This window comes from Ammospiza nelsoni, chromosome 3 (genome assembly GCF_027579445.1).
Source record: "Ammospiza nelsoni isolate bAmmNel1 chromosome 3, bAmmNel1.pri, whole genome shotgun sequence".
Classification (NCBI taxonomy): domain Eukaryota; kingdom Metazoa; phylum Chordata; class Aves; order Passeriformes; family Passerellidae; genus Ammospiza; species Ammospiza nelsoni.
In genome coordinates, this window is record NC_080635.1 from 109777091 (window position 1) to 109801755 (window position 24665).

Sequence of the window (24665 nt, forward strand, 5' to 3'; positions counted from 1 at the left end):
TATGGGTGAATGGGTCTGTCTCCATCATCAACCCCTCCAACCACAGCTCCCTGGAATGTAATATAACTTGTACCTTTATAGCAAACACTTTACTACTTGATGCAACTCCTTTCGTTCCCAACTGCAAACAATAGCCAGAGGCAATACCACCCAGATTCAAAGCTGTAATTTTGGAACACTATCCTTTATATTGTGAACAGGTCTGATACGTATCTGGAAATATAAGGTTAGAACATAATTTCCCCAGCTGCTCAAAATACTGACTTTCAATCTGCTACTGCTTATTCTTTTTTTTTTATTTATTTATTGTTATTGCAACTCTCCAAGCATGAACAGAGTTGCTCTTGGTTTACCCTGATAGAAGCTAAACAAGGTTTTTAAAATCAAAGGTGGAATTGGTGTGAGTCTAAGGGTGTAGAAGAGCATTGGTATTTTTGGTTTCTTTGCAACCAATACTCTTTTTTTTTCCTTAATACAAAGGTCTCCACACAGTTTTGCACATTAAAAGGCAATCTCCCTTTCAGAGCTAGATCCAAACATTATCTGCATGGTGCTGCCAAGAGATTATGTCTGTGTGGAATGACTGGGAATGTGCACACCACACGTAGGCATTTCAAATGTGGGGCTGCAGACCTCCTTATGTACCCTAGTAAATCCACACTTGTTTGTTTTTACTGTTGCTTGTAAAGCACAATTGTATTTACCAAAAGGCCAAACAACCATAACCCTGTCTTATCTCAGTCATGGCTGTGTCTGCACAGCTCCTGCATACTCACTTCTCCAACTCCCCTTTTGCCCAAGTGTCTTTTGCTGTCTCCATAACTCCCTGCACAGGGCTGCAATTTGTTCCCAGCCTTGTTGTATCTCCATTATGTAAAATAATTTTTAAAGATCAGAAAAAGTTCTCTGTTCTAAAGTCTCATTTCTAAGGGAAACCTACTAAAAAGTCATCTCTAAATCTCAGCTTCTTGCCACCCTCACTGATGTTCAATCTTGCTGATGCATTTTCACTCTCCTCCTTTCTCTGTGCTACCTCCTTATGTTAAGGTTGATTTTGGTTTGAACTTGGAAACCCCAGATTCCTATTCATTTATACATGTTAAGCTCTTTGCTGGGCTGGGAAGAGAAGTAGTTCTACTGGGTATGGCACCCATCTTTGTATATCCAGCTGTGCACAAACAGTGATGTGGATCAGCAATACAGTAACATGACAGTGCAAGTATATAATAACTATAATATTATAATAATTTATTTATTCCTTCCCCCAGGAGGATTAAAGTTCTATGCTAATTTTTTCCTTTGTCAGATCAAGAAAACCATTTGCATCTGTGAATTCCCACTCTCGTGATAGCTTGCACTAAATGGGTGAAGCACAGACCCTCTGCTCTACATCGTGGGCACCACATTGCAAAACAACACTTGTATAAAGAGAACAGACTTTATTTTGTGCCACCAGAAAGAGGGACACATCAAAGAGCACAGCAATTGATCTTCTCCTTTACAGTCTCATCAGCTGACTGGGCTTAACAATTAAAAAAAAAAAGAAAAAGAAAAATATGTATTTTTGAAAATAAAAACCTAAACATTTTACATCTGAATGAGTCCAGGTTAAACAATTTTTAGATTTTCCAATCTGATTCCTTCCTAACATAGCCTGGCACTCTAGTTTTCTGAGAGCTAAATGTTTAGAACAGAAAAGCTCATGTTAATATGCCAATATATATGCTAACATCCCAGATTCAAGAATACTGCTCCAGTGTGTTTCATATTTAGAATAAGAACAATTAAAATTCCATGTGGCTTCACTTATTTTGATGCAGAAGCCTCATTAAAAACCCTAGACCTGGGCATTTGCCAGCAGACAGCTCAAATTGTTTTGTGTTCGCGCTGAAAACCCAATTTTACCTGCTGCAGCTTTGCAGCTCCACCATTCACAGCTGCATGTTTCAAGGTCATTTCTCCTTTGCAGTTTAGAGATGCAAGCTAGTGCTAATTAATGCTCAGGTCTCAATTAATAAGCTGCACTTGTGGTTTGCAGAAAATCAGGCAACAAATTTCTGTCAGGTTTACAGCACTTTGGTCAATCATTCCCAATTATTAAAGATCATAATGTACTGTGGACAGATTAATTCCTTGTAGGTACAGCCAGCTAACATATACTTTAAAGACTTATGGGATATTTTTATAACTTAAAAATACTACAATTTGTTTTGTTCTTTAATGCTATAAGTGGTCACTAAAAAGAAAAAAAGTCCCCTTGAGTTACTACATATGTTTCATAGGGAAATTTCTAGCCCATCAAGTCAATGCAGAATCTTTCGATGCACGAAAACCAGAGTAATTCTGTATTCACTGAACAGTCTGTCTCCAGGAAATTCAGCAACATATAGTTAAATTTATTTACCAGTAGCTAAATGATTCCCTTGTGTTTCAGGGAACTTCAGTGTTAAGACATTTGCTGAAGTCGAAACTAGTTTTGTGGGGTTTTGTTCAACAGTTCAATTCAGGCTGGGACATTGTACTAATTGACCTATTAAAATAGTTTTTTCCTTCCCAACATCTATGTCTCTGAATTATAAGCACAGCCTGGATTACTTACAGCTGATAATATCGCCTTGGATGAAACATGCCACACACTTCACATGATGAGACGATTTCAGTCTCTAACAGCTTTGCCAAACTTTAAATGCTCTGGCTGAAATTGTCCATGCTGGGCGTCTGTCTCAGGCTAAATTTTGATTTATGCATTTATTTGTTTTTAAAATTTCAGCTGAAACTCTTCTGCTGGGAAAAATACATTGTTTTACGAATCTTAAACTCTGAGGAGCCTTCCTTTGAAAAGCTGTACCAGTTCCATGCTTTGAAGTAAAGACTTGAACTTTGGAATAGGAGTGGCTTTTGTGTGAGAGATGTTGTCATGAAAATCCAGCCAAATATGAACAAATCATAAGCACTCTGACTAAAAATGGGCAGAAAAGTCTGTGCCCCTATAAAGACACTTGTCTGGAGACTGGAATGAAATCCAGGAGTCACAAGTCCTAGCATTTTTTCTGCAAACATTGCTGAAACACAGGGACATTGCCACCTGTCCCCATGCCAGCCTAAGAAGGATCAGTCCATTGATGGCTCCATTCTTTGGGATGGCAGACCCTGAGTGAAAGGAGACCATGAGGGTGTTCCTATAACATTGCAAAGTAATATTTGGGAAGGTGGGGTTATTTGGGGTTTGCTTTTTTTTAGAAACTGAGAAACTATAAACATAACCAGAGGCAAACAAAGGGATATTATTAAGGTTACCATGTGAAGAGTGAGAAACTTTGGGAACACCAGCATTCAAGATACTTCTCCAAATGTGCTATGACAAAGCATTCAGCTACATAAGATGCTATTCCTTTCTCATTAACCTGCCCAAGCTGGCCACCTCTGGAGATGCATCTGAGCTGAGGAAAAGAGAAGACCATTGTCTATATATTCCTCAGATCCACTGCTCCAAGAAATCAGAAGGGGTGAAATGAACAAGGCGAGAGAGACCCAATTATTTCCTGAGTTAACTGGATTTTATATGTTTCTGCCACATGGCTCCTACATGACTCAGTTGAAATGTCTCCAAATCCCATTTTCACTTCCCTCATTTTCTGTGTGCAGCTAAGATGTTGGCTTCTGATTTGCACGTGTGCTAAACATTCCCAGCTGCAGCTGAAGCCAACGGGATCACAGGTCTGAATGCAAGGACACAGACAGAACTGAAATTGTGCTGTAGGTGACACACAGAGGGGGCACTGAACGACATGAGACCTTAAGGTCAGTCTCATTTCTCTTTCTAAAGAGGGTTCTTTTTTTTCTTGGGAATATTGCACTGCAGTGAACTGTGCCATACAAATGCTATGGCAGAAATATTAGAGCAAAGCCAAGCAAGAAATTAAGGATTCCTTCTTCAGAGCAGCACTTAATGCTCTGCAATAAGCAAGGCCTGAGGAAATGCAAAGAACAAGAAGCAAACAAAATATTGAAGAGCTGCTCATTAAGTTAGCACTGTCCATCCTGTGCACTGAATGAGACAGGAATCCCGTGGGAAAAGTATCATGTGATCCTGTAATTAAAATTTGTAATATAATGCGTAAGCAGAACGAGACTGATTTAAAGTTGCACAGGCAATGTAAGGACTGCGATTTTCTAATTTCTGAGCTCCTGGTTTTGCCAGTCTGAAGGATTCTTTGCAGTGTGTTTTAATTGGGGAGTGATTATTTTCCATCTGGATCTCTTTGGGTTTTCCCCCAGCATCCTTCTTTATCAGGGGGACAGTGTTACTTTTTGTTAAATTCATTTTGTTAAATTCTTGTTCCCTGTGTCTGCTGTTTATTGAATCACACACAGCATCATCTTCCTGCTTTCTTCCAGGCAAGCCTCTGTCTCTCCAAAGCTGCTGTACCACCTTCCCTCTGGAAGAATGGAGATGGGGACTGCAGTTCCCAGGGATCCCAAAACATCTCCTCCTGTATCTATTCCTATTCCTAACAGCTGTAGCTGTTAGGTCCTGATCTCACAAACCTACCCTGGTGCTCAGCTTCGTGCAGGAGCTCAGGGACATTCCTCCCACACATCCAGCAGCAAGTGTCTAGGTGCTGGGAGGGCAAGGGCCATGCAGCACCACAGAAATGATGCACGGGGCTTCTCCCTCCCTGGGTTGCTTTCCCCACGTGTCATCTGGATTTTTGGAACAATTTATCATAGGAAACGATATGTTTTTAAATGCTCTTTTCCCTCCCTTTAGTTCAGGAGAAAAGAAAGTAAAAAAGCATTTGACATTATTTTTTTTCTCAATTTCCTTCCCCCCCCCCCCCCCCCCCCCCCCCCCCCCCGCTCCAGGTCGCCCCAGAAAGGTCTCCTGGCAAACAATAGCTGCAGAAAATGTGTGAACTGCCCCCCCTCCTCTTTTCTTCACCTCAACAAGGTGTTAACTTCAAGGCCTAGTTGGGACCATTTAAACTGCAACATTATTAAGCACAGCAGCCTCACAAAAGTCAGAGGGAGGAAGGAACACTTTAACCCTTTCAGAGCCTCACACACAGCAGGCAAGACCCTAATTCCAGTGCATCACTTCTCACAGTCCCTCAGTACCCCAGTTCACACAGTAAACTGCACACTGGTGCCTCCTGGTATTTAGGTAACAGGTCTTTGGCACCTAAAATGCCACAGATTAATTTGCAGATAGATGTTTTCATTGAATTTATGGTGCTGCACCTAAGCCCTTTGCTGGGAGAAACACCCCATAAATAACATAGTTAGTAGTGGCCATTAAAGTACCACTCGTGCAAATAAAGGAGAGCATTTCTCAAACAGAGATGTTATATTGCTTAACACCAAAATTGGAGTTTCTCTGCATTTCTTCAGCCTGGGCTCTGTCATTACCTGTCCTGCTCCCTCACTTTTCTGCTGCATGAAGCTGCTTTCTTTCCTTAAGGCACTGAGGTCTGCTAGGTGACATTAAGCACTGAAACACAGGTGGCTGCTCTCTGCACTCCCAGAGATAACTCATCTAAAATTTAGGGAACATCAATAGGGAACATCAATTTAGGGAACATCACAACCAACCCCTTCTAGATGGACTGTTAGGAACAGAAATGAAGCTGTGGAAGCTTCAGCCACCACCGTCTCATTCATAGATGATGCCTCACTTATTCAGGATTTATAAACCTTCCTAATGAGAACCACAGGAGGGGGACAAATGGTCACATTATAGAAATAGATCCTGGGTTGGTGGTTATGACCTGCCACCTGTGGATGCCTGTTGACCTGGTGTGATGGGGAGCCTCTGAACTTCTCAGCCTTTGCTATCTCATCTCAGTGACTCCAGTCTGGAGCTGTCACGGGTGATTTGGGTGGAAAGGAATTGGCAGTGTATCAAAAGCCCCCTGCTTGTTTAAAGTCTCAGGCCATCTACGGGCTGCACTGGAACCAAAGAGTAAATAAAGTTTCCTGGAAATAAGTGCAGGAGCTCTGCAGCACCGCGTGGCACAAACACGCACACGAGCGTGCAGCGCTCTCCGCTCGCTCTTCCCCAAATTCTCCTGCCTGAATTTCAGTCACTGCTCTTCGCCAGCCGAAAGGCATCAGCAGGAGCACTTGAGGCTTTTCTTGGAGAGCGACCTCAGAGTGTTGTATACAGCAAGGGGGTGAAACCACAGGGCTGCGGAGTAGGCACGGCGATGGAGAGCAGCGGGACAGGAATCCTGAGTAAATCCAGTGAATGGGAAGATAATATACATCATGGCTCACAGGCTACTTTATTCCTCCTTTTTCTTTTTTTTCTTCTTTTCAGAAAAATGTGCCTTAACTGTCCAGTATAAATATTTGTTTCCAATGTTGTCATGAATTGTACTTTTCCACTGCATGCTACTAACTCAGAAATACCATCTGATCCTCTAGCAGACACAAAGGAACTATGTTTTGCAGGGACAGGGAAGGGGGGGAAGCCCTTGGCATTGCTCTGTTATTTCACCCTTTAAACCCCTCCTTTTCCCTCCCTATCCAAATTTTCCTTTTGCATCTTATTCAACTAATGGACATCTCTCCTGAGGACTGAGGATTCCTTGCTGCTTCTTGATTAAGAGTTTTTAAGAAGCCGTGAAGGAAGATATTCTTTGAAACTGGATCTACTGTAGGATAGGAGCCAGCACACAGGACACCGTGTCTTTCAGAGAGGGCCACACACAGTGCCACTCCAGTCATATGACTTCTCTGTCACATCCTGAAGCCATTTCCAGCTCGTGTGCGAGTTTGTACTCCCATTTAGAAAAGGATGGGATATATTGGGAACACACATATGGAAACACTTTCAGGGAATCAGTTTCCATGAAATCCATAATAAGCCAAGTGGCTTCAGATGTGGCAGTGTGCCTCAGATTAGCCAAAAAAAAAAAAAAAAAAAAAAAAAAAGAAAAAAAAGAGGGAAAAAAAGAAGGAAAATTCTTCCCTTTCAATCCTTATTTCAGTTTCAGGGGAGGGGGGGGGAAGGAAAATTGAAACCAACTAATGACTTATGGCTACCAAAACAGGGAGTCACAAAATAATACAACTAACAAGAGCACTCCTCCTCCCCAAAATAAGGACACTACTATCAGCATTCCTGCAGCTCCCAAAAAGCTCTCCTGGCATCTGCCAAGCTCACATGGGATCAGCAGAGCCATGGTCCTGCCTGTGCCAGCCTGCATGGGTTGGGCAGGTGCCCACTGTCTGGTAACCTGTGGGAGCAATTTTTTCCTTCCCTTACAAATTTTCCGTCCTTCCCTTTCCTTCCTGCCCTTCCAAAAGCTACAACTCAGTGATAAACTGTCCATTAAGTTAATCTCCTGGAAAATGCCGGATTCAGGAGAGGATATGTCATGGATGGGGTTGGCTGTAACCAAGCCATACTAAAAGCAGGGCTTATTGTGGGATGGTGTATTTGGTTTGCCAGGCAGGGGGTGGATATCACCTGCCTACTGTCCTTGGAACCAAAGCTCAAGACCAACTGCCAGGTGCCCTCACTGATGGGTACCAGAGAGCAGAACAATCCCAAACAGAACAGAAAAGGATTGGAGGCAGGAGGAAAGGACCGAGCTCATCCAAGCTACTGTGGAATAATTGCACAGCTGAGGAAGTGGGAAGAAGCACAGATCAAGCGGCAGGAGTTCAAATGGGAACTGGAGACATGCTACGTGCATCTCTGCATCAGATACCCGCCTTTTTATCACAAGAAAATAACCAGGAATTTGGCTGCTAATTGGGGCCGTATCCTACAAACCTTACTTTTCCTGACAAACAAATGACTCCACAAATAGTCCCTCTGTTTCCAATAGGGTTATTTGCGGTGGGAGGGACCACCCAACATGCGAGGATCAGGCCCTCCATTCGCTCGCTTCAAACTTCCACAGCCAAATGTGAACACAAAAAAAATACCCACGAACTGCAAAGGCTTTTCCTCACTGCTGCTGGAAAAGCCCTGGACGAGGATGGCTGTGGAAAGGTCTCGTGTGCTATTAATATGATGCTCTTGCTGGCTTTCGCTGCCAAAACGCGGATTTGCCATTTGTTTCTCAGGCTGGTTCTTTCCACTCAAGCCCCAGCACAGTAACTAACTGAAAACTTCTGCATCAAGGAGAAGGTCTCTTTTAAAGTTTGGCTTGGCGTTGCTTTCAAAGAGTTGTCTGTATATTTTAGAATATGTAGGACTTGCCTTTGATTTAAACCTCTTAACAATAGACAAGAGATGATTTCTCTACTGAACGATTTAAACAAAAACAAACATATTTTGGTTACTCGGCCTTGTTTTTCAAAACGCTCTGTTTTCTTTTTTTTTTCCCAGAGAAAAATCAAACCCTACAAATCATTACACTTCTGGCCAAAAAAAATTTTAATTCACAAATGTAGATAATTCTTTTTTTTTTTTGCCTTGAACAATATCATACACAGAGAAAGAAGAGCACCTCCCCAGCCCCCAGACATCTATAAAACACGAAACCCCCTCATCTAAACAATTAAAACCATACTTTTCTCCTCCAAAATAACTTCTGCCTTCAAAGGGCTTTTTCAGCCTCGGTCCCTGTCCACAAGCAGGGCCATGATGTTGATTTCTGATCCTGCCCAGCACGCAGCCCCGTGTCCCCTGGTCCTGCGGAGGCAGCGGAAGGCAGCTGCCTATGCTGGGAGCTGGGGCTCTGCAGGGGCAGCTGCTCTGAGGGGATGAGGGCACTGAGCCCACGGGACTTCTGGCTACTGGAGAAAGGAGAGGGGAGAAGATACCAGGGAGGCACTTCCATCTTAGGTTGAGGATTTTAGCAGCAGGCGCAATAATGCTGTTGGAGTGAAAACAGTGGAAAATAACCCAGTGACGGACAGAGTTTTTTCCCTTACGGTGAGAATACATTTCCCCCAAGTAACACAAACAGTGTAGTGACATTGGGCTCTGTGATGAAATGGTCAAACACGTCAGCATGACTCAAGGCTAAGGAAATTTCAGGAGGCTCAGGGTGAGAGGAGCCCTGTGGGGAGAGCCATAGGTGAGCACCATGCTGAATCCTGCTCCCATGTCATGAGGCAGAGTGAGAACAGCTCGGGGATGTCACAAACCTTGGCATGGCAGGAGCGAAGCTGTGGCTCTATAGCCACAGAGCAGGACTTGCAGGACCATCACCATGAGCTTCAGGAAGATGGAGGAAAACCTTGCACACAACTGCTAGTCTTTTTTTGCTGGAGCTGCTGCTCTCGTAGCTAAGAGTCAAAAATACTGAACTGTGTAAAGATCTACAGAGGTTTCAGTCCATGGATTTAGGCACTCAGTGCCTGTTTAGATACCAAGCTGCCACAAAATTCAGCAGAACACAGCTAAATATAGCTGTACAGCAGGGCTTGAGGCACTGTATCCCTTCTAATGTTCACTTTAACAACATACAATTTTCAATCTCATTTAATAAAAGCTGTGTAAATCCCTCTGTATATTTTTTTCATTCCTTTCAGACCTAACCTGAGCTTCCTACTAAATTAAGGAGAAATACTGTAAGCAAAGTTTCAATCCATTATAAGATGGTCTACACAGCATCCCCATTCATCAGCTGAGCTGAAGCTTAAACCAGCTCAACTATGAACGCCTCTAAAAAAATGCTTCTTCTCCATAGTGTAAAGACTGAATATGGGTTTTATCCTCCCAGGAAGGTGGTGATGAGAAAAAGAAACAGACTTGAGTCTGTAACAGCTCACACCATAAACATGCTGGAGGCTGTTTGATGTACAGCCCCTTAGGCTATACCACTAGCAGCTCTTTAGACCATCAGTAGAGTTACCATACCTCAGATATGGTATCTTGGATTTTAAGTTCAGATCAGCACTAGTGATTGGGAATAAATAGAAAGCCCACTAAACCATTAAAGCTGCTGCACGGGAAAATGTGATACAATGCTTTCTGGCTTTTGCTACTGATTTATTTTTTTAATTTGGGCAAATAATTTAATCTTTCCTGTGTAAATTTTGCTTACTATACAATGTATATTTCAATACTTCATATTAGCCAAATGACAAAAGTTAGTAGTACAGTTTAGAAAATACTATGAAATTCTTTGTTGGAAAATGTTGCAAAGTTACAAAGATTAAAGGCAAAACCCAAAAGACATTTTTTATAAGCTCTTCAATGGGTGAAGACACAAAAAAAGTGGAAGTCAGAGCAAAGAGAACTTGACTTGAAATAAATTTCATATGCAATCCTGATTTCTGAGATAAAAAAGATGCATACGAACTCAGCCTGAATTAGCACCTTCAGTTGCCTATATCTGCTGAGAAAGCAGCAGCAGAATTGCCTCAAACCAAGCCTCCAGTGCATCTGCAGCCCAGGCCAGCGAGAGCAGGAGCTGGCCCGGCTGAGCACCAGGCGCCGGCTCCAGCCCCACTGCGGCTGGAACGGCTTCCTCCACGGGCCAACAGCCTGTCCAAAAAACAGCTCCAAACCAGTCTGGCCCACCTACATGGGCCAGGCCAAATGAGGAACTGGTTGGGTTTGGACTACCCTTAAACCCAGCTTCCTATCTAATTTTGGAGTCTAATACAGTGGCTCCCAATTCGGCTCCGGCGCTGCTTAGATCCTCCCTGCGCGCCTCTTCACCCATAAAAAAGAAAACAACACGGGTTGGCTTTTAGCAGGAATCAAAATGAAAACAAAAACAAACAAAAAAAAATCCCTTTGGAGGGAGATATTTGAGAGAGGAAGAGGGAGAAAGCGGGAAGAGAGGTGCCTTTTTCCCATTGCCAGGATTCCTCTGTGGCTCCTCCAGCCATGCCAGCATCCACATCACAGTTCCCAGGGACTTCCTCTGAGCAGCTTCTGTGAGATGCTTCTTCAAATGAGCCATTTCATCTTGGTCTTATGTTGCAGAGATTTCGGGTCAGCAGCCTTTCTGGTGTTTTTGAGGCACTTGCTTCCCTTCCTATTTGGCCAGCCAGTTACCTTTGCAGAGGGTCTGTTTTTCAGTGGTCAGCCCCTAGACTGGATCCCAGGCCTTGAAATTTGCACCCTTGAGGGTATCTAAATGTTTATGATCTTTTTCACAGAGGTCTCTATACTTTCATGGCTGACAAATCCTGTCCAGCTCTAGTCTTTTAACTGCACTCAGATTAGCTATTTCAACTGTAATTAATACTTTTGGCTAGGATCCCTTCTTTGGGATGTAGTTTTATTTCTGTTTTCAGTGGCAACAACATGCATAACTAGTTGGCTCCACTCAACAGGAATCATCTGCAAATGTTTGATCCTATTTCTCCACACAGGAGCACAGGTCACATGATCTCACAAGGTCTCTGTCAGTCCGATAAGACTGTGACACTACAGACTTATAGGAAATATAATTGATCCAGCAGCTCCCTTGAGGTTAATTCCCACCTACCTAAGGGTAAACAGATTCACAGAGCTGTGTCAACAGCTATTAAATACAGGGATCCAGCTAGAAACCTTCAATATATATATTCTGATTTTGAGCTCCAGGGGAACTGAGGGACCACTTCTGGCCAAGCTGAGAAGGTGATGGGTCCTGGATGGTCCCTTGGCGTAACCTGACCAACACCATTTGCTTCTTATCTCAAGTGTGACAAGCAGATTTTCCTTTCTTTCCTGCTTGTTCGGAAGCCTGGAAGGAGGTGAAGAGCCCCAGAGCTACTTCAGTAACCTCCTTAAAAGTTCATTTTTTTGCAAAGAAACCAAAAATACCAATGTTGCTCTTTGCAACCCCTGCCACCACCTCACTGATTCCCTTCATGTTCCAATTCCCTCTTGTATTCCATTGCACATCTTGTAATCAAGCTGTACTGTACCTAAGAGTGCAAATTCATAGGAGACAGGCTGATTTCCTTTTTTCTTCCTTCTCTTTCACTGTAGAGTCCTTAGCACAAGGGGGATGACACCTCTAGACACCATCACAATACAAACACTCTCTGCAGCCAGCAGTGATTCCAGCAGAGGTTCATTAGCTATTCCCAAATACAACTATTGCTTTGATCATTGAACTGCACTGCTTGCAGGAGCCAAACCTGGATGCTCCAGCTAAAGCCAAAACCTCAACTGATGCCTTGACAAGGGGACTGATCTCCAGTTTGTGGAAAATTTTCAATCCCACAATCAGCTTTCAACACAACACAAAACATCATTTCAGTGCAAAATTAAAAATGGCAAGCTGTGTTTTTACAGACATCTATCCAATAAAAATGATGTGCCTCATAGATTTGGTACCTGTGTTTCAAACTGGCTTTCCAAGCAAGCCCATTGTGAAGCCTAATTAATAAACTTGGAACCAAGATAGACATACCTTTAGCTGCTGGCTTTATAATATTCTGCCAATTCTAAACAGTGCCTGTTTAATAGGAAAGGGCATTAAAAAGCAGTGATGCCTATGGATCAGACAGTGATATCCCAGATAAACATTAAAAATAACGAGTGGAAACCACACATGTGGCATCACTAGAGCTTGTGTAGGGGCTTTTCATCTCAGCTAAATGAAAGAGGCTTTGTGGGTATAGCTCCTAACCCAAGCATACCACCTTTCACTGCTCACTGCCAGAGATTTGTGATGTTAAGAGATGGAAAGATTGCCATGAGATGCCCTACCCCTCCATTTTGCTTTCAGAATTGATCCTTGGTTTAAAACCTTCAGGGTGTTTTCTCTGCCAATCCTCTCCTTTCTTACTATTGCTCCTCTTTCTCACTATTGCTCCTCTTTCTCACACAAGCCCAAGAAGGCTTCTTCTAGCTGCCTATCCCAGCACTCCCAAATTACAAAATAACCTATTACAGCTAACACTCACGGCTACCACAGGATAAAAGATTACATGGGTGATTAGAGAGACTTTGAGAACAACAACTGGGAAGTTTGGAGATGACATGGCCCAGACAGGGCTGAGCACACAGCACACTGACTCCTCTCCTCCTCCAAATGCACCTTTAAACCACCACAAAATCTCCTGCATTAAGTGTATGATGATACCTCTCATGACAGAACTAAACTTCTTCACACAATGAGAACATTGCCTGGTCCGAGTAATCCCAAGAGATTAGCACAGTTTCAACTGTCTATTTGCAAATTTGCCTGTGGAATAATTAGGACTGTGGAGAGCAAAGAGGCTGCTCTGGTTGGGTGTCTGCTCCCCAACAGGGCCACAGCCTCAGCTCTGAGAGGAAATGCAAACTAAACCTGGGAGGAAAAGCTCCTGTGATTATGGTTTTGTTTCTTAAAATGGAAGATTAAACAGTGTAGGAAAACTAAGCAATGACATGCATCCTACTATTTTATTCTTTATCTCCATCTAGGGTAGTGTCTGAGAAATTAAATTCATTTTGTGAGGACTTTTCAATTGGGCAAATACAAGAGCAGTAAAACTCCTAAAGGAATTGCAGAAGCCCACAAAGTCAGTGAAAAATGCTCACCCAGTCCATTTTTTCGGGTGGGTTGGAAAAGTAGAGTGCCACTAGTAATTCAACCAAAAATAACCTCTTGTCACAGATACAGTAGGAGTTTGGCTGATTAGGAAAGGGAACTTCCATGATTTGACAGATTATAGTGAAGCCACAGCAAACTGAATTGACCAAAATATTTTTTCACAGTCCCCCTTCAGATTCCTTGCAGGTCAAACCAGTTCTGTCCCGCACCAGCCAGTTCCCTGTGGCTTCTGCCACCTCCCTGAGACCGCCACAGCCTCCTGTCCTACCCACCTCTCTGTGCCTGTCACCAGCACAGGAACGCATGAGACCCTCAGAAATCAAAATCAGTGCTATGTTCTGGCAGACAAAGTTATAGCAAAGTTGTAGCAAGTTCAAATGAGTGGAAGCTAAAGTTAGACAAATTCAGACTGATAATAAGACCCAAATTTCAAAGTGAGGTCAATTAGCATTTGTAACCAAAGGCTATGATGGGTTTTCCTTCCCTGAAATTTTTTAATTAAGCCCAACTGAGTGTTTGGGCTTTCTTTTTTTCTCAAAGGCTGCCCTCAAGTTCAAATGACAAGTAATATGGGGAAATCTTACGCTTGGGTTCAAAGCAGGTGTTCACATGGGTTTCCCTGTACAATAATCAATGAATTTATACATCTCTGGAGATTGGTTTATGTCAAATTATTCTTCTACAAATCCTCACACTCCACAAAACTCCTTGCACACAGCAGTACCATCAAGCACCACGTGGGTACAGGGCTGAGTTCTCCCTGAGGGGCCACTCCACCACCCGCACACTGCTCCTGCAGACATGGGGAAAATGTCCCAAGCTCAGGAAGGCATCTCCTGCTTTTGATCCCTTCCCTCACTCTCTTTTGAGTCAGTCTGAAAGCAAACAGTAAGAGATTTCCAGATTAGTGTCCCCAAATACACTCCCTTTATGCATATGAAGCAGTTCCTTCTCCCTTAATAACATCCTTTGTGCCCCACGTGAAGGTGCACTCCCGCGTTTTATCTCATCCATCTTCATCTTCTTCACTGCCTACATTGTTTGCTTTTGTACAACCACAGAAAAGCTGAGCCACTTGCATGGCTCTTGCCTTCCCTTTTGTACCAATATCAGCCCAGTATCACCAGTATCAAAACTCTTTGAAATATGACAGCCAAGCTGGCAGGACACCAGGTTCTTTTCTGCTAAAACATCCATCAAGAGAGAAAGAGATTTGGTCATGAGTAAAATGGGGCCAGCAACCATTACTAAACCACTTCAAAAAGGTGTTCTTGAAGCTCTGCTGGGATCTAACACTCCCTTGCTGACCAAATTCAGTGTGGTCAAATTCTGAATAGCCAGAAATGAGAGGAAATTTCAATGAAAACCAAGGCAGCTCCAGCTATTTCTACCAGTAGCAGTTTTTACCTCTTGAATTGTACCTTTTAGTGTAAAATTTGCAGAATTTAAACCATTCAGCTCCTGAAAGGCATATGATACTCCTTTACCTTACCTTCTACCAAACACAGTCACAGTCTGAGAAGGACCAAATTCTCCAGCATTTTATGGAACCATTTAGTAAATTCATATTGGCCAATTAATCAAACTCAATTCAATGCAACAAAGATACAAGGCCACAAAGACTTAAGGGCAACATCATAGAATCATAGAATGGTTTGGAAATGGCCTTTTAAAAGTCACCTATTCTAACCCTCCTGCCAAGGGCAGCAGCATTCTCAACTAGATCAGGATGCTCAGAGTTCCATTCAACCTGGACTTGAATGTTTCCAGAGATGGGTCATCCACCCCTTTTCTGGGCAGCCTGTGTCAGTATTTTACCATCCCCACAGAGATGATTTCTTCATGTCTGATCTAAATCAACTCTTTCAGTTTAGAGCCATTCCCCCCTTGCACTGTCACTCCATGCTCTTGTCAGAAGCCTCTCCCCGGCTTTCTTGTGGGCCCGTGAGGGGAGGGGGTAAATAAGTGGATCTGACCACCCTGTGTGTACCAGAGAGCTTCACACATGAAGATCCATTTCCTCTCCACATCAGCACACATGTGAGCCTGCCTCAGCTGCCATTGCTGGCTCCATCCTAGGTAGAAAATTAACAGCAATTCCAGAAAGGGAAGAGAGAAATCATCAAACGCCTTTGCAGAAGGATGAAACAAAGAGCTTGATCCCACAGCCTTCCTGTTAGAGGCTTATTGACTTTATTGGGAACACACATCTAGGTAGTGGCTCGGGATCTGTCCCTTTGGAAGTCTGGAATTGAGGACCCGGTTGCCCCACTAACAATTAGCATTCTGTTTACAAAACCCAGCAGAGTCAGTAAGAATAATCATTACAAAACATGCTCAGACTGTGATTCCGGTTTAAGTTAATATAATTTTAATGAGTTCTTCAGAAAAAGCCTGGCACTTATGGAAAATTTCCTTAATTAATATCAGACTCTAAATTAGTAATAAAAAAAAGCCCTGAATATCATTTGGTCTCAAGCTGGAACTAAAGTATGTTTTGGCATCATTACTAACTGTTAGCAGCAAGTTCTGGAAACAGATGCAAATCTTGATATGTGTCCTAAATATAAAACACATTGCAAAAAAAGCTCAGATAAAAATATATCTATACATCCACATACATTTGAGTGTGCTATTTCCTGCCTGTATCAGCAACAAATTTATTCCATTTCAAAACATTCCACTTGTTTCTTTTCAGTACTTTTTAAAATCCCTTATTTCAGGAATAAAACTCCTTCCCTCTGCCTTCATTTTTCCTGTTTATTTCCTCTCCCAACAGCCGTTTTAAGTAAATGAAGAGGGCTTAAAGACACGCATTGTAACATTCAAACATCTGAAAATCAGCCCACTTGTTTTACCACCTAAATATGGGCATAGGTGCCTAATTTGAGGCCACCCACGCTAGAAAAATTTGAGGTAGGGATCATGCAATGCATCTTCTGGACAATTACTCCAATGAGAGATTCAGCCCAGTGGAGAGGCTGCTACTGAAAGCCCACAGATGAGTGCCAAGGTGCTGAGATTCCCAGGTGGCACCAAGTGGGCAGGAGACTAAAAATGGAAAACCTGCGGTAAACAAAATAAATAGAACCACTGAAAAATAATGAAAAAAAAAAAAAAGGAAAAAGGAAGGCGAGTTACAAGTTTAGGGAAGGCAGCAAAATGAGCGGGTTGTTTCTGAAGACCTGACCTCCCCCAAGTTCTTTACTTTGCCTTGACTCAGTTTCACCTTGCAGGGAAAGCATTGAACATTAGCAAGGCAAAATGGAGACAGAGACAACCTTGAGTCTTTCGGCTTCCATTTAATTAAAAAAAAAAAAAAAAAAGAAGAAGAAGAAGACAGAGTGAAAATTGTTACAGTCACCAAGAAAAACATCCCAGCATAGCAAGCACACCAGAAACCGAGCTGGGTTCTTGGGTTTGCCAAGAGCCTGAGACAATATTGCTGAAGCGTGAACTGCTCATTCATGGCAGGGGCTGCTCACACCAGGGCCATGCTGGAAATAGCCACAGCATTAAGTGTTTCTCTGCTTCCCACAGCACATAAAGAAGAACAGAATTGTATTTTGGAGACAGCACTAGTGCCTTCCTTTATGAAAGGTCCCGTCCTGAAATTTCCTTATTGCCCACAACATTTAATCAAGTTAGCAGGAATTAAGGGATGAAAGCACAGCTACTTCCATGGCCACAGTTTCTACTTAGTTGCTGTAAAGTTTTCTGAGCTCCTTAGGAGAAGACAAACAGCCTTTATTTCTAAAAGCTGTTTCAAAGACCAAATTCCCCCCAAAAAGGAAAAATCCTACTTAAAAAAAATCATATGAGTACATGACACTAGCAAAATCCAAGGTAATTCACACACAGGGTGAGAAACCCAAGAATGACAACCAGTACAGGACCCCAAGAAAAGAAGCCCATCACAGTCAGCCTCTTTCTCATTGACATACAAATACTAAATCCAGAGGTTCAGCTGGAGCTGCTTCCATTGCATGTGGTTTTTTTATTATATGATTTTTAGGCTAACAAGAATGAAAATTAAATTGGGTAAAAAACCAGTATTGTCCTTGATTAAGTCATGGCTGGCATTGCATTTATACTTGTCAGCCATCAGTGAGCTGGGAGAACAGGAAGATTTCTTAAATTTCAATGAGATGAGGGTCCAGGATGGCCCAGAACATTGTGGTGATTTATCTACAGGGCGAGACGAATTAATGGGAAAGTTTGGCTATACACAAACTAGCAAACAGGGTCAGGGCACATTCTCTGGCTCTAAATCCAGTCAGGATGGTCTGGCCACAGATGTAATGTTAAATCCTGACTCCATAATGGGGTGGCTGACTCTGAGCTGCCCACAGGAGCAGGTTCAGGACTCTGCTCATTTCCAAACCACAGCTGGGACCTGTTTGAGACCATGCTGGCCAACCCCACTCAACACCAGCCTTGCTGACAGCTTAACAGTACTGGTATTTAACAGTCCAGCCCTACCACTGTGTGATTTATTGGTGAAGATACCCCTTTCTGGCCATTTTAGTTCAGAGGGATGGGGCTGCAGACTTCTTTTGTTTAGAGCCTGATCCCAGCATCTCCCTCATCTATCTCAGCATGCCACTACTCAATAACACAGTAAATATAAAGACAGCAAAGTCCACCCTGCATCCTCTGGGGACTCCAGCTCGTGGGACAGCAATGTCTGGGCTTGGTGGCACATCCCCAACTGACAAATGTCTCGGAAGGGTCCCGCCCAGGCCTGGAAAAGGCGGGTTTGGTAATTTGTCCTGCTATTTAGATTCAGTTCTAATTTTCTCATTTGTCATATGGAACCTGTCAAACACAGACAGGATTTTCCACAGTCAGCACTGAACGTGGACAGGTCCTCCAGCATCTGGAGATCTTGACCCCACAAATCTCTCTCAATGGTGAAGCAAAAAGTAAGAGACTTTTTTAGTCTCTATGTTAAGACAGAAGGGTGAGTGAGTCCAGAAAAAGTGTAGGGGAAGAAGAAGTCTCCTCACCTTCCCGTTCTCACGATTCTCAAAAAAATTAAAATCCAGCTCATACCCTTAAACAGTGGAGAAGGTCGAGGTTAGGGTGAGGTAGGGTTAAATCAGGACTAGAGTGTAATTAGGCTGTGATATGGATATGTTTATGGGACAGTTAAACTGTCTCTTAAATCACCTCAGCAAAGGCAGACTATCAGATCATACGTGTCTGTACTTGAGCTACTCACCTAGGCTTGCTTCAGAGACAAACAGGCTCTTGCCAGGCACTGCCAGGGACCAGCAGAGATCACCTGCAGACCAGCCAAGTCCTGAAAATGTCAGTTTTCAAATGTCCCCTCTGATTCAAAAGGGAGTTGGGGGTGAGCGTCTCAGGAATGGATGTCTGCCCTGTGGACATCAATTACCCATCCCTCCTTCCCCTGCCTGGGAGCAGCCCTCTTTTGACTGCAAGAACAACCCGACCTGTACTCCCTGCTCTGAACCTTCCATGTGGGGAGGACTTGCTGGATCAGCCCCAAAGTGTTATGTAAAATGGCTGTGATGTGTATATTTATATGAATCATATACATTAATTACATAATAGTCACCCATGCTCTCCATCCCACATGCACTTTGGTTATGCATAGGACACAAAGACTGAGTGCATTCACTATGAATCATGCAATAAGACTACATCCCTCAGGCAAACTCTCTCTAAAATGACCCTTTTCTTATATTCCCATGGCTTCCACTACAATATTATTTAATTAAGAATATTAATCTGCTGGGCCACCAACTTTCACTGTCTTCTGGAGAAGTCTGAACAGACAGACATTTTAATAAAATATGGGGAATTCTGCTCATTTTATTACTGGAACATTAAGGTAAGGCAATTTCATGGCCTTATGAACTTGTTTCTTTATTTGTTCTTGATATTAATGTGAAACTTCTGGATCAGAAAGATCATTGGTTCAAAAGTTGCATGAGTGATGCCAGATAACATTTTTTTTGCTTTGCTTTTCAGCTCATGCTATTGAATACTGCCCAAATACCTGGGATATATCATTGATTAGCTGTCGGTGCAAACAGAGCACTGACCCCCAGTTGGAGAATATAGAAGATGAACACTTGCAGTTTGGCAGCCATGGGCACACATGTGCACGTGCCTGCAGCACGCATGCAAACCTGCCAGTAGTGCAAAGAAGCCCTCTGAGACACTGACACAACCAGTTCAGCTGCATTGCAGCAGCTGCCTGAGGAGCTCCCTGGGGTTGCAGCCTGCTGCCCTTTGCTCCTCTGCCATGGGATGAGGAACTGCATGCACTGCTATGGCAGCGCCCCACCACATCCTGTCCTGCAAACTTCTTCTGATGCTCAGCCTAATCTGGGGTTTAAACACAGGCAACCTCATCACCAAATTTCATGGAATCCTTAAGGCTAAAAAACACCATTGTGTCCAACCCAGCATCACCATGTTCAACATTAAACCATGTACCTAAGGGCCACATCCATGGGCCTTTTGAACACTTCCAGGGATGGTGACTCCACCACTGCCTTGGACAGCCTATTCCAATGCCTTACCACCGTTTCAGTGAAGAATTTTTTCCTAATATCCAATCTAAACCTCCTCTCATGCAACTTGAGTCCATTTCCTCTCATCCTGTCACTTGTTACTTGGGAGCAGAGCCTGACCCTCACCTGTCTGCACCCTCCTGTCAGGGAGTTGTAGAGAGTGAGTAGGTCCCCTCTGAGCCTCTTCTTCCCCAGGCTGAGCCCCTCCAGCTCCCTCAGCTGCTCCTCCTCAGACCCTGGGAAAGGGTGCTCCAGATCCTTTCCCAGCTCTGTTCCCTTCTCTGGGACACACTCCAGCCCCTCAATGTCTTTCTTATTATGAGGGTCCCAAAACTGAGCAGAGGATTCAAGGTGTGACCTCACCAGTGCCCAGCACAGGGGGATGGTCCCTGTCCTGATCCTGCTGCCACTGCTGATATAGGCCAGGTGCCTTTGGCCTTCTTGTCCACCTGGGCACACTGCTGGCTCATGTATCCATCCCAAGATGGGGAAGAACACCACCACTTGGCCATAGGATGAGTGTGGGTTTTGTCAAAGGAAAATGATTAAAAGCAGCTCCTGAGGGCTGCCACTGACAATAAACCCAGGAGCCACTTCTGCTTTATTGGATGGAATATTTTAAACATCTGGGTGAGAACAACTTTAGCAGTTGTCCAGGTGAAGCCATGGAGGCTCGTGGAAAGGGTGGGTGTTGTGAAATTAGGGCAGATAGGAAGTTCTGTGCCTGTAGGTGTGACAGCCAAGGCTAGGGGGGAGGTTTTGCTCAGTTTTCCTCCTGCATGATGTTAAGCAACAGGCAGTAAATATGGCATTCATTAAAATGATTGTATACTTTTAACAGCCTTGATATTCAGATTTCTGCCACTGTATCGGAAAGTGACTTTTTTATTCAAGGCCTTATAAAACTCTAATTTCTCCCTCATGCTTTAAAAACGCCTGAAGTTTTCTAAGGATTTTAGTGTTTCTTTGCAGTAATTTTCTACCCTCTTCAAAGTTCTGTTCTCTTCCTAAATATGCATTAAGTAACTGAGTGGAGATTTGCATTTCTTTGGGTGTGAGGGGTAAACTGCTTGCTGTACGGGGCAACTTAAAACTTGCATTTCTCTCTCTCTTTAGATAGAGGAGGTGTTGGATGCTGCCCTCCATCCCTGTGGCACTGCCAGTGAAACCCTTGAGAGGCACTGTCAGGTTTGCAGCTGAGGCTGCAATGTGCCTGCTTGCATCCTGAACACCTGAGTGGGTCCTTCAGCCAGGAATGCCTCTCTTTAATTCTGAATAGATCATTTCTATTCTGAATTTCTATTTCTGTCAGCAAACACTGCACACAACCTCTGGCACTTGTGGAGGATCAAAGTCCCCTTTTTCACTCTGGAATCTAACTAGAAGCAAGATCCCCACGCTGGGAAAGGTCAGGGCATTGCAGAGGCATCACTCAAGCCCTGGAAAGATGAAGGACAAGAAGCGCGAAGGCAACTGGCCATAGAGCACGGCAGGAAAGTTCAGTCCAGGGCCGCACAACGAACACAGCCAGGTCTTTTAGTCACTCCCTGCCTGTGCCCACATGCCAGGTGCTCACGTCTGAATACACACAGACAAGCAAGGGCTGCAGGGCAAGCATGCGGCGTGCAGCTGCCAGGTCCCAGCCGAGCCTCTCCTGCAGGTATTGCCGCGGGCACGATTGCAAAAATAACCCATTCGACAGCACAGAGCATCAGGAGGCTCTGACTCAAAGGGAACCTGTTTCAGGCCAAACAAAGCATTTCCTCAGCATCAAGCCGATCGAGTTTTTTGACCCAAGTCAGGGTGTTGCATGGAGAGCCCGCAGGAACCTGCTCCAAAACCCTCCAGCCCTTGGCCCACATGGAGATCTCTGTGAAGGCAGAGTGCACTAGGGCTGCAGAGGGGTTTGCAGCTGGCTGTTTGAGAAACAAAGCTTCCCTCCTCCAAGATGAAAGAAATCAAGGAGTCTATGTTAATCAAATCCTCCACCCCTGCTGGCTGCAGTTCAGCTTGTCAGGGATGCAGCTCAGTGGAGGGATCAACATTTCCAGTGCTATGAGCTTGGTGGAAGGGGAAAACACAACAGCAAGAAATTCACCTGGCTGGGAATCAAACAGGTGTATGGCAGCAGCATCCAAGATTATAATAATATCTTGCAAACATGCAAAAAATAGATGTAATAAGACCGATTCTTTGGTTTTCATTAATGAATCATAAAGGCTCTCTTTACATTACACATGCTTTTTTGGCATACGCTGCTAATATTTCCACACTTGCAAGGTTGGAGTTTTAAGACTGAGCCTCCCTCCCCTAAGGTTCCTCGTTTTTGGCAAGAGGTACAAGGTGACTGTGTGCCATGACAGGCTCTCTCTTACTTTGGGGCAATCAGATTACTTTACACAGATGGTTTTATCACTGAGACCATTGGAGGTGAATTGTGCAATACATAAATGTGCATTTGTTTAGTAAAAAAAAGTCTCAGTTCCTCACTCCTGTCTCGTCTATGTTCCTAAATGTATTTCCTCTCTCCTGCATCATTCCAAAGCACAATTTGGCCAATCTTTACCTTTAAGTGACTCAGCTTGTTTCTGATAGGCTTCTTAAGTACATATTAACTAAGGAAACAGTCTTTCTTGAGCTACTGGATTGAAATACAGGAGAGTGAACCTCAGCCATAACTACTGAAGAAATAAAGGCATCTATCTGTCAGGATGCCTGACAACACTCATACCACAAAGATAAAGCACCAAAAAATAGACAGCATAACATTTGCTTTAAAACACAGGATTACAGAATGGTTTGGGTTGGAGGGGATCTTAAGATCATCTTGTTCCAACCCCCCTGCCATATGCAGGGACACCTTCTACTAGACCAATTTGCTCCCAGCCCCATCCAACCCGGCCTTGTATACTTCCAGGGATGGGGCAGCCACAGCTTTTCTGGGAAACCTGTGCCAGTACCTAATTACATGCAAGTGAACATCCTTTTGTAGGGGAAATTAAAAAAAAAAAAAAAGAGAGAGAATTTGTTCAAAGAATCGGGTTCACAATTTAAAAATAATCTAATCCGAAATGGACCTAAAGTTATTCGAGAAAGACATGCTCAGAGCAACATAACAGCTCTTCCATATCGGAAAAAAAAAGGGATTTTGAGTCCTGCCTGTCATGCAGAAACCCTGGTACCACTGCTGAGGTTTGCTCTCCTTGCCAAGGTTTGTCTGAGGCCACAGAGGCAGCCTCTGCCAGTCCTGTTCCTCTCCGCATAATTGCTTTAGGCAAAAGAGAGTCTTTACCTGAGAGGCGTCTGGGCACATCGGTAATGGCTGGAAGTCCCGTGCCTCGAGTGGAGGACAGGGGAGTTGTGGAGTGAATGGACGGTGAAGTCATCTGGCTCAAGTAGGATGGGTAAGACTGGTCATAGGACCATGGCGGGGATGACTGCGCCTGCCTGGGGTCTAGGGGGAAAATAAAAACAAACAAACAAACAAAAAAAAGGATAATTTTTTTTTAAAGGAAGAAAAATTTTAGGGTATCAACAGCCTAATTGAAAGAAGTGGGATTACTGAACATACACACATCAGTACTACCAAGAGTGAGAACATGATGAAACACAACTTGCTCCTCAACACTCAGCCCTGTGCTTTTCCCTCCCCAGAACAACTTCTGTGGGAAATGAACAGACCAGAGGTCTAGAAGCTGGGATGCAAATTCCTGGTGTCTCTCTTCCAACATATCATACTAAGAGTTGCCAATCCTCCAGGAATCAGAAACAGAAACAGACAACAAGAATGAGCCCCAGGTCTGATCTTAGGAAGTGGACTTCATGGAATCATGGAGTCATTACAGTTGGAAAAGACCTCTAAGACCACTGAGTCCAGCACTTCCAGGTCCACTGCTAAACCATGTCCCTAAACATCTTAGCTACTAGTGTTCTAAACACTTCCAGGGATGGTGACTCCGCCACTTTCCTGGGCAGCCTGTTCCAAAGCCTGAGCAACCTTTGAGTGAAGAAAATTTTCATAAGATCCAATCTAAATCTCCCCTGACACAACCTAAGGCCGTTTCCTTCAGAGGTGGGCAGACTCTACAGTCAGCACTTGGCACGCCTGTCAAGCTGTTATCCAGTTCAAACATCACACAATAGTGTTTTCAGTGCTGAAAATACTAGCCAAGCTGAAAAATGTCATAAATCTTACAGCATCCATCAAAAAAATGTCACATTTGGATGCTGGCCCAATTACTTACAGTACCTTCAATTACAAAATATGAAACCAAATGGTTTGGGATAACTATTGGAAGATAATGATACCTGCTGATATATTTGCAACAGCTCACTATGGAGGAAATTATCTTTAGGATAAAGACAGATCAATTTTTGCTGTAGCACTGGTAGAAGGAGACCTAGTTTTACTCACTGATGTTTGGATTCATAAACCATTCACTCTCAGTTAATATGTGATGATAAAGATACCATTGAATACCTCATAAATTATGCTTTTCATTTCCTTACATTGACAAAACTAAAGCACTTGCAGCCCCAAAGTTTGTTTGGGGCACTGCATAATAAACAGAAAACTATCTTTGGACTAGCTCACAGAAATTGTAACACATCCCTTCACATCCTGCCCACTATTTTCAGGGAAGCTCATCAAGTATACTTGATTTGG

General features: G+C 43.5%; 1 protein-coding gene across 2 annotated transcripts in view; it reads right to left on the bottom strand.

The window, feature by feature from the left end:
• RUNX2 (RUNX family transcription factor 2) overlaps window positions 1–24665 on the bottom strand; it is a 214841-nt gene that overhangs the window by 70159 nt on the left and 120017 nt on the right. For both annotated transcript variants that reach the window (XM_059469211.1, XM_059469212.1), the window contains one exon: window positions 23292–23453. In XM_059469211.1, the coding sequence (XP_059325194.1) occupies window positions 23292–23453 (162 nt within the window). The remainder of the gene's footprint in view (window positions 1–23291; window positions 23454–24665) is intronic.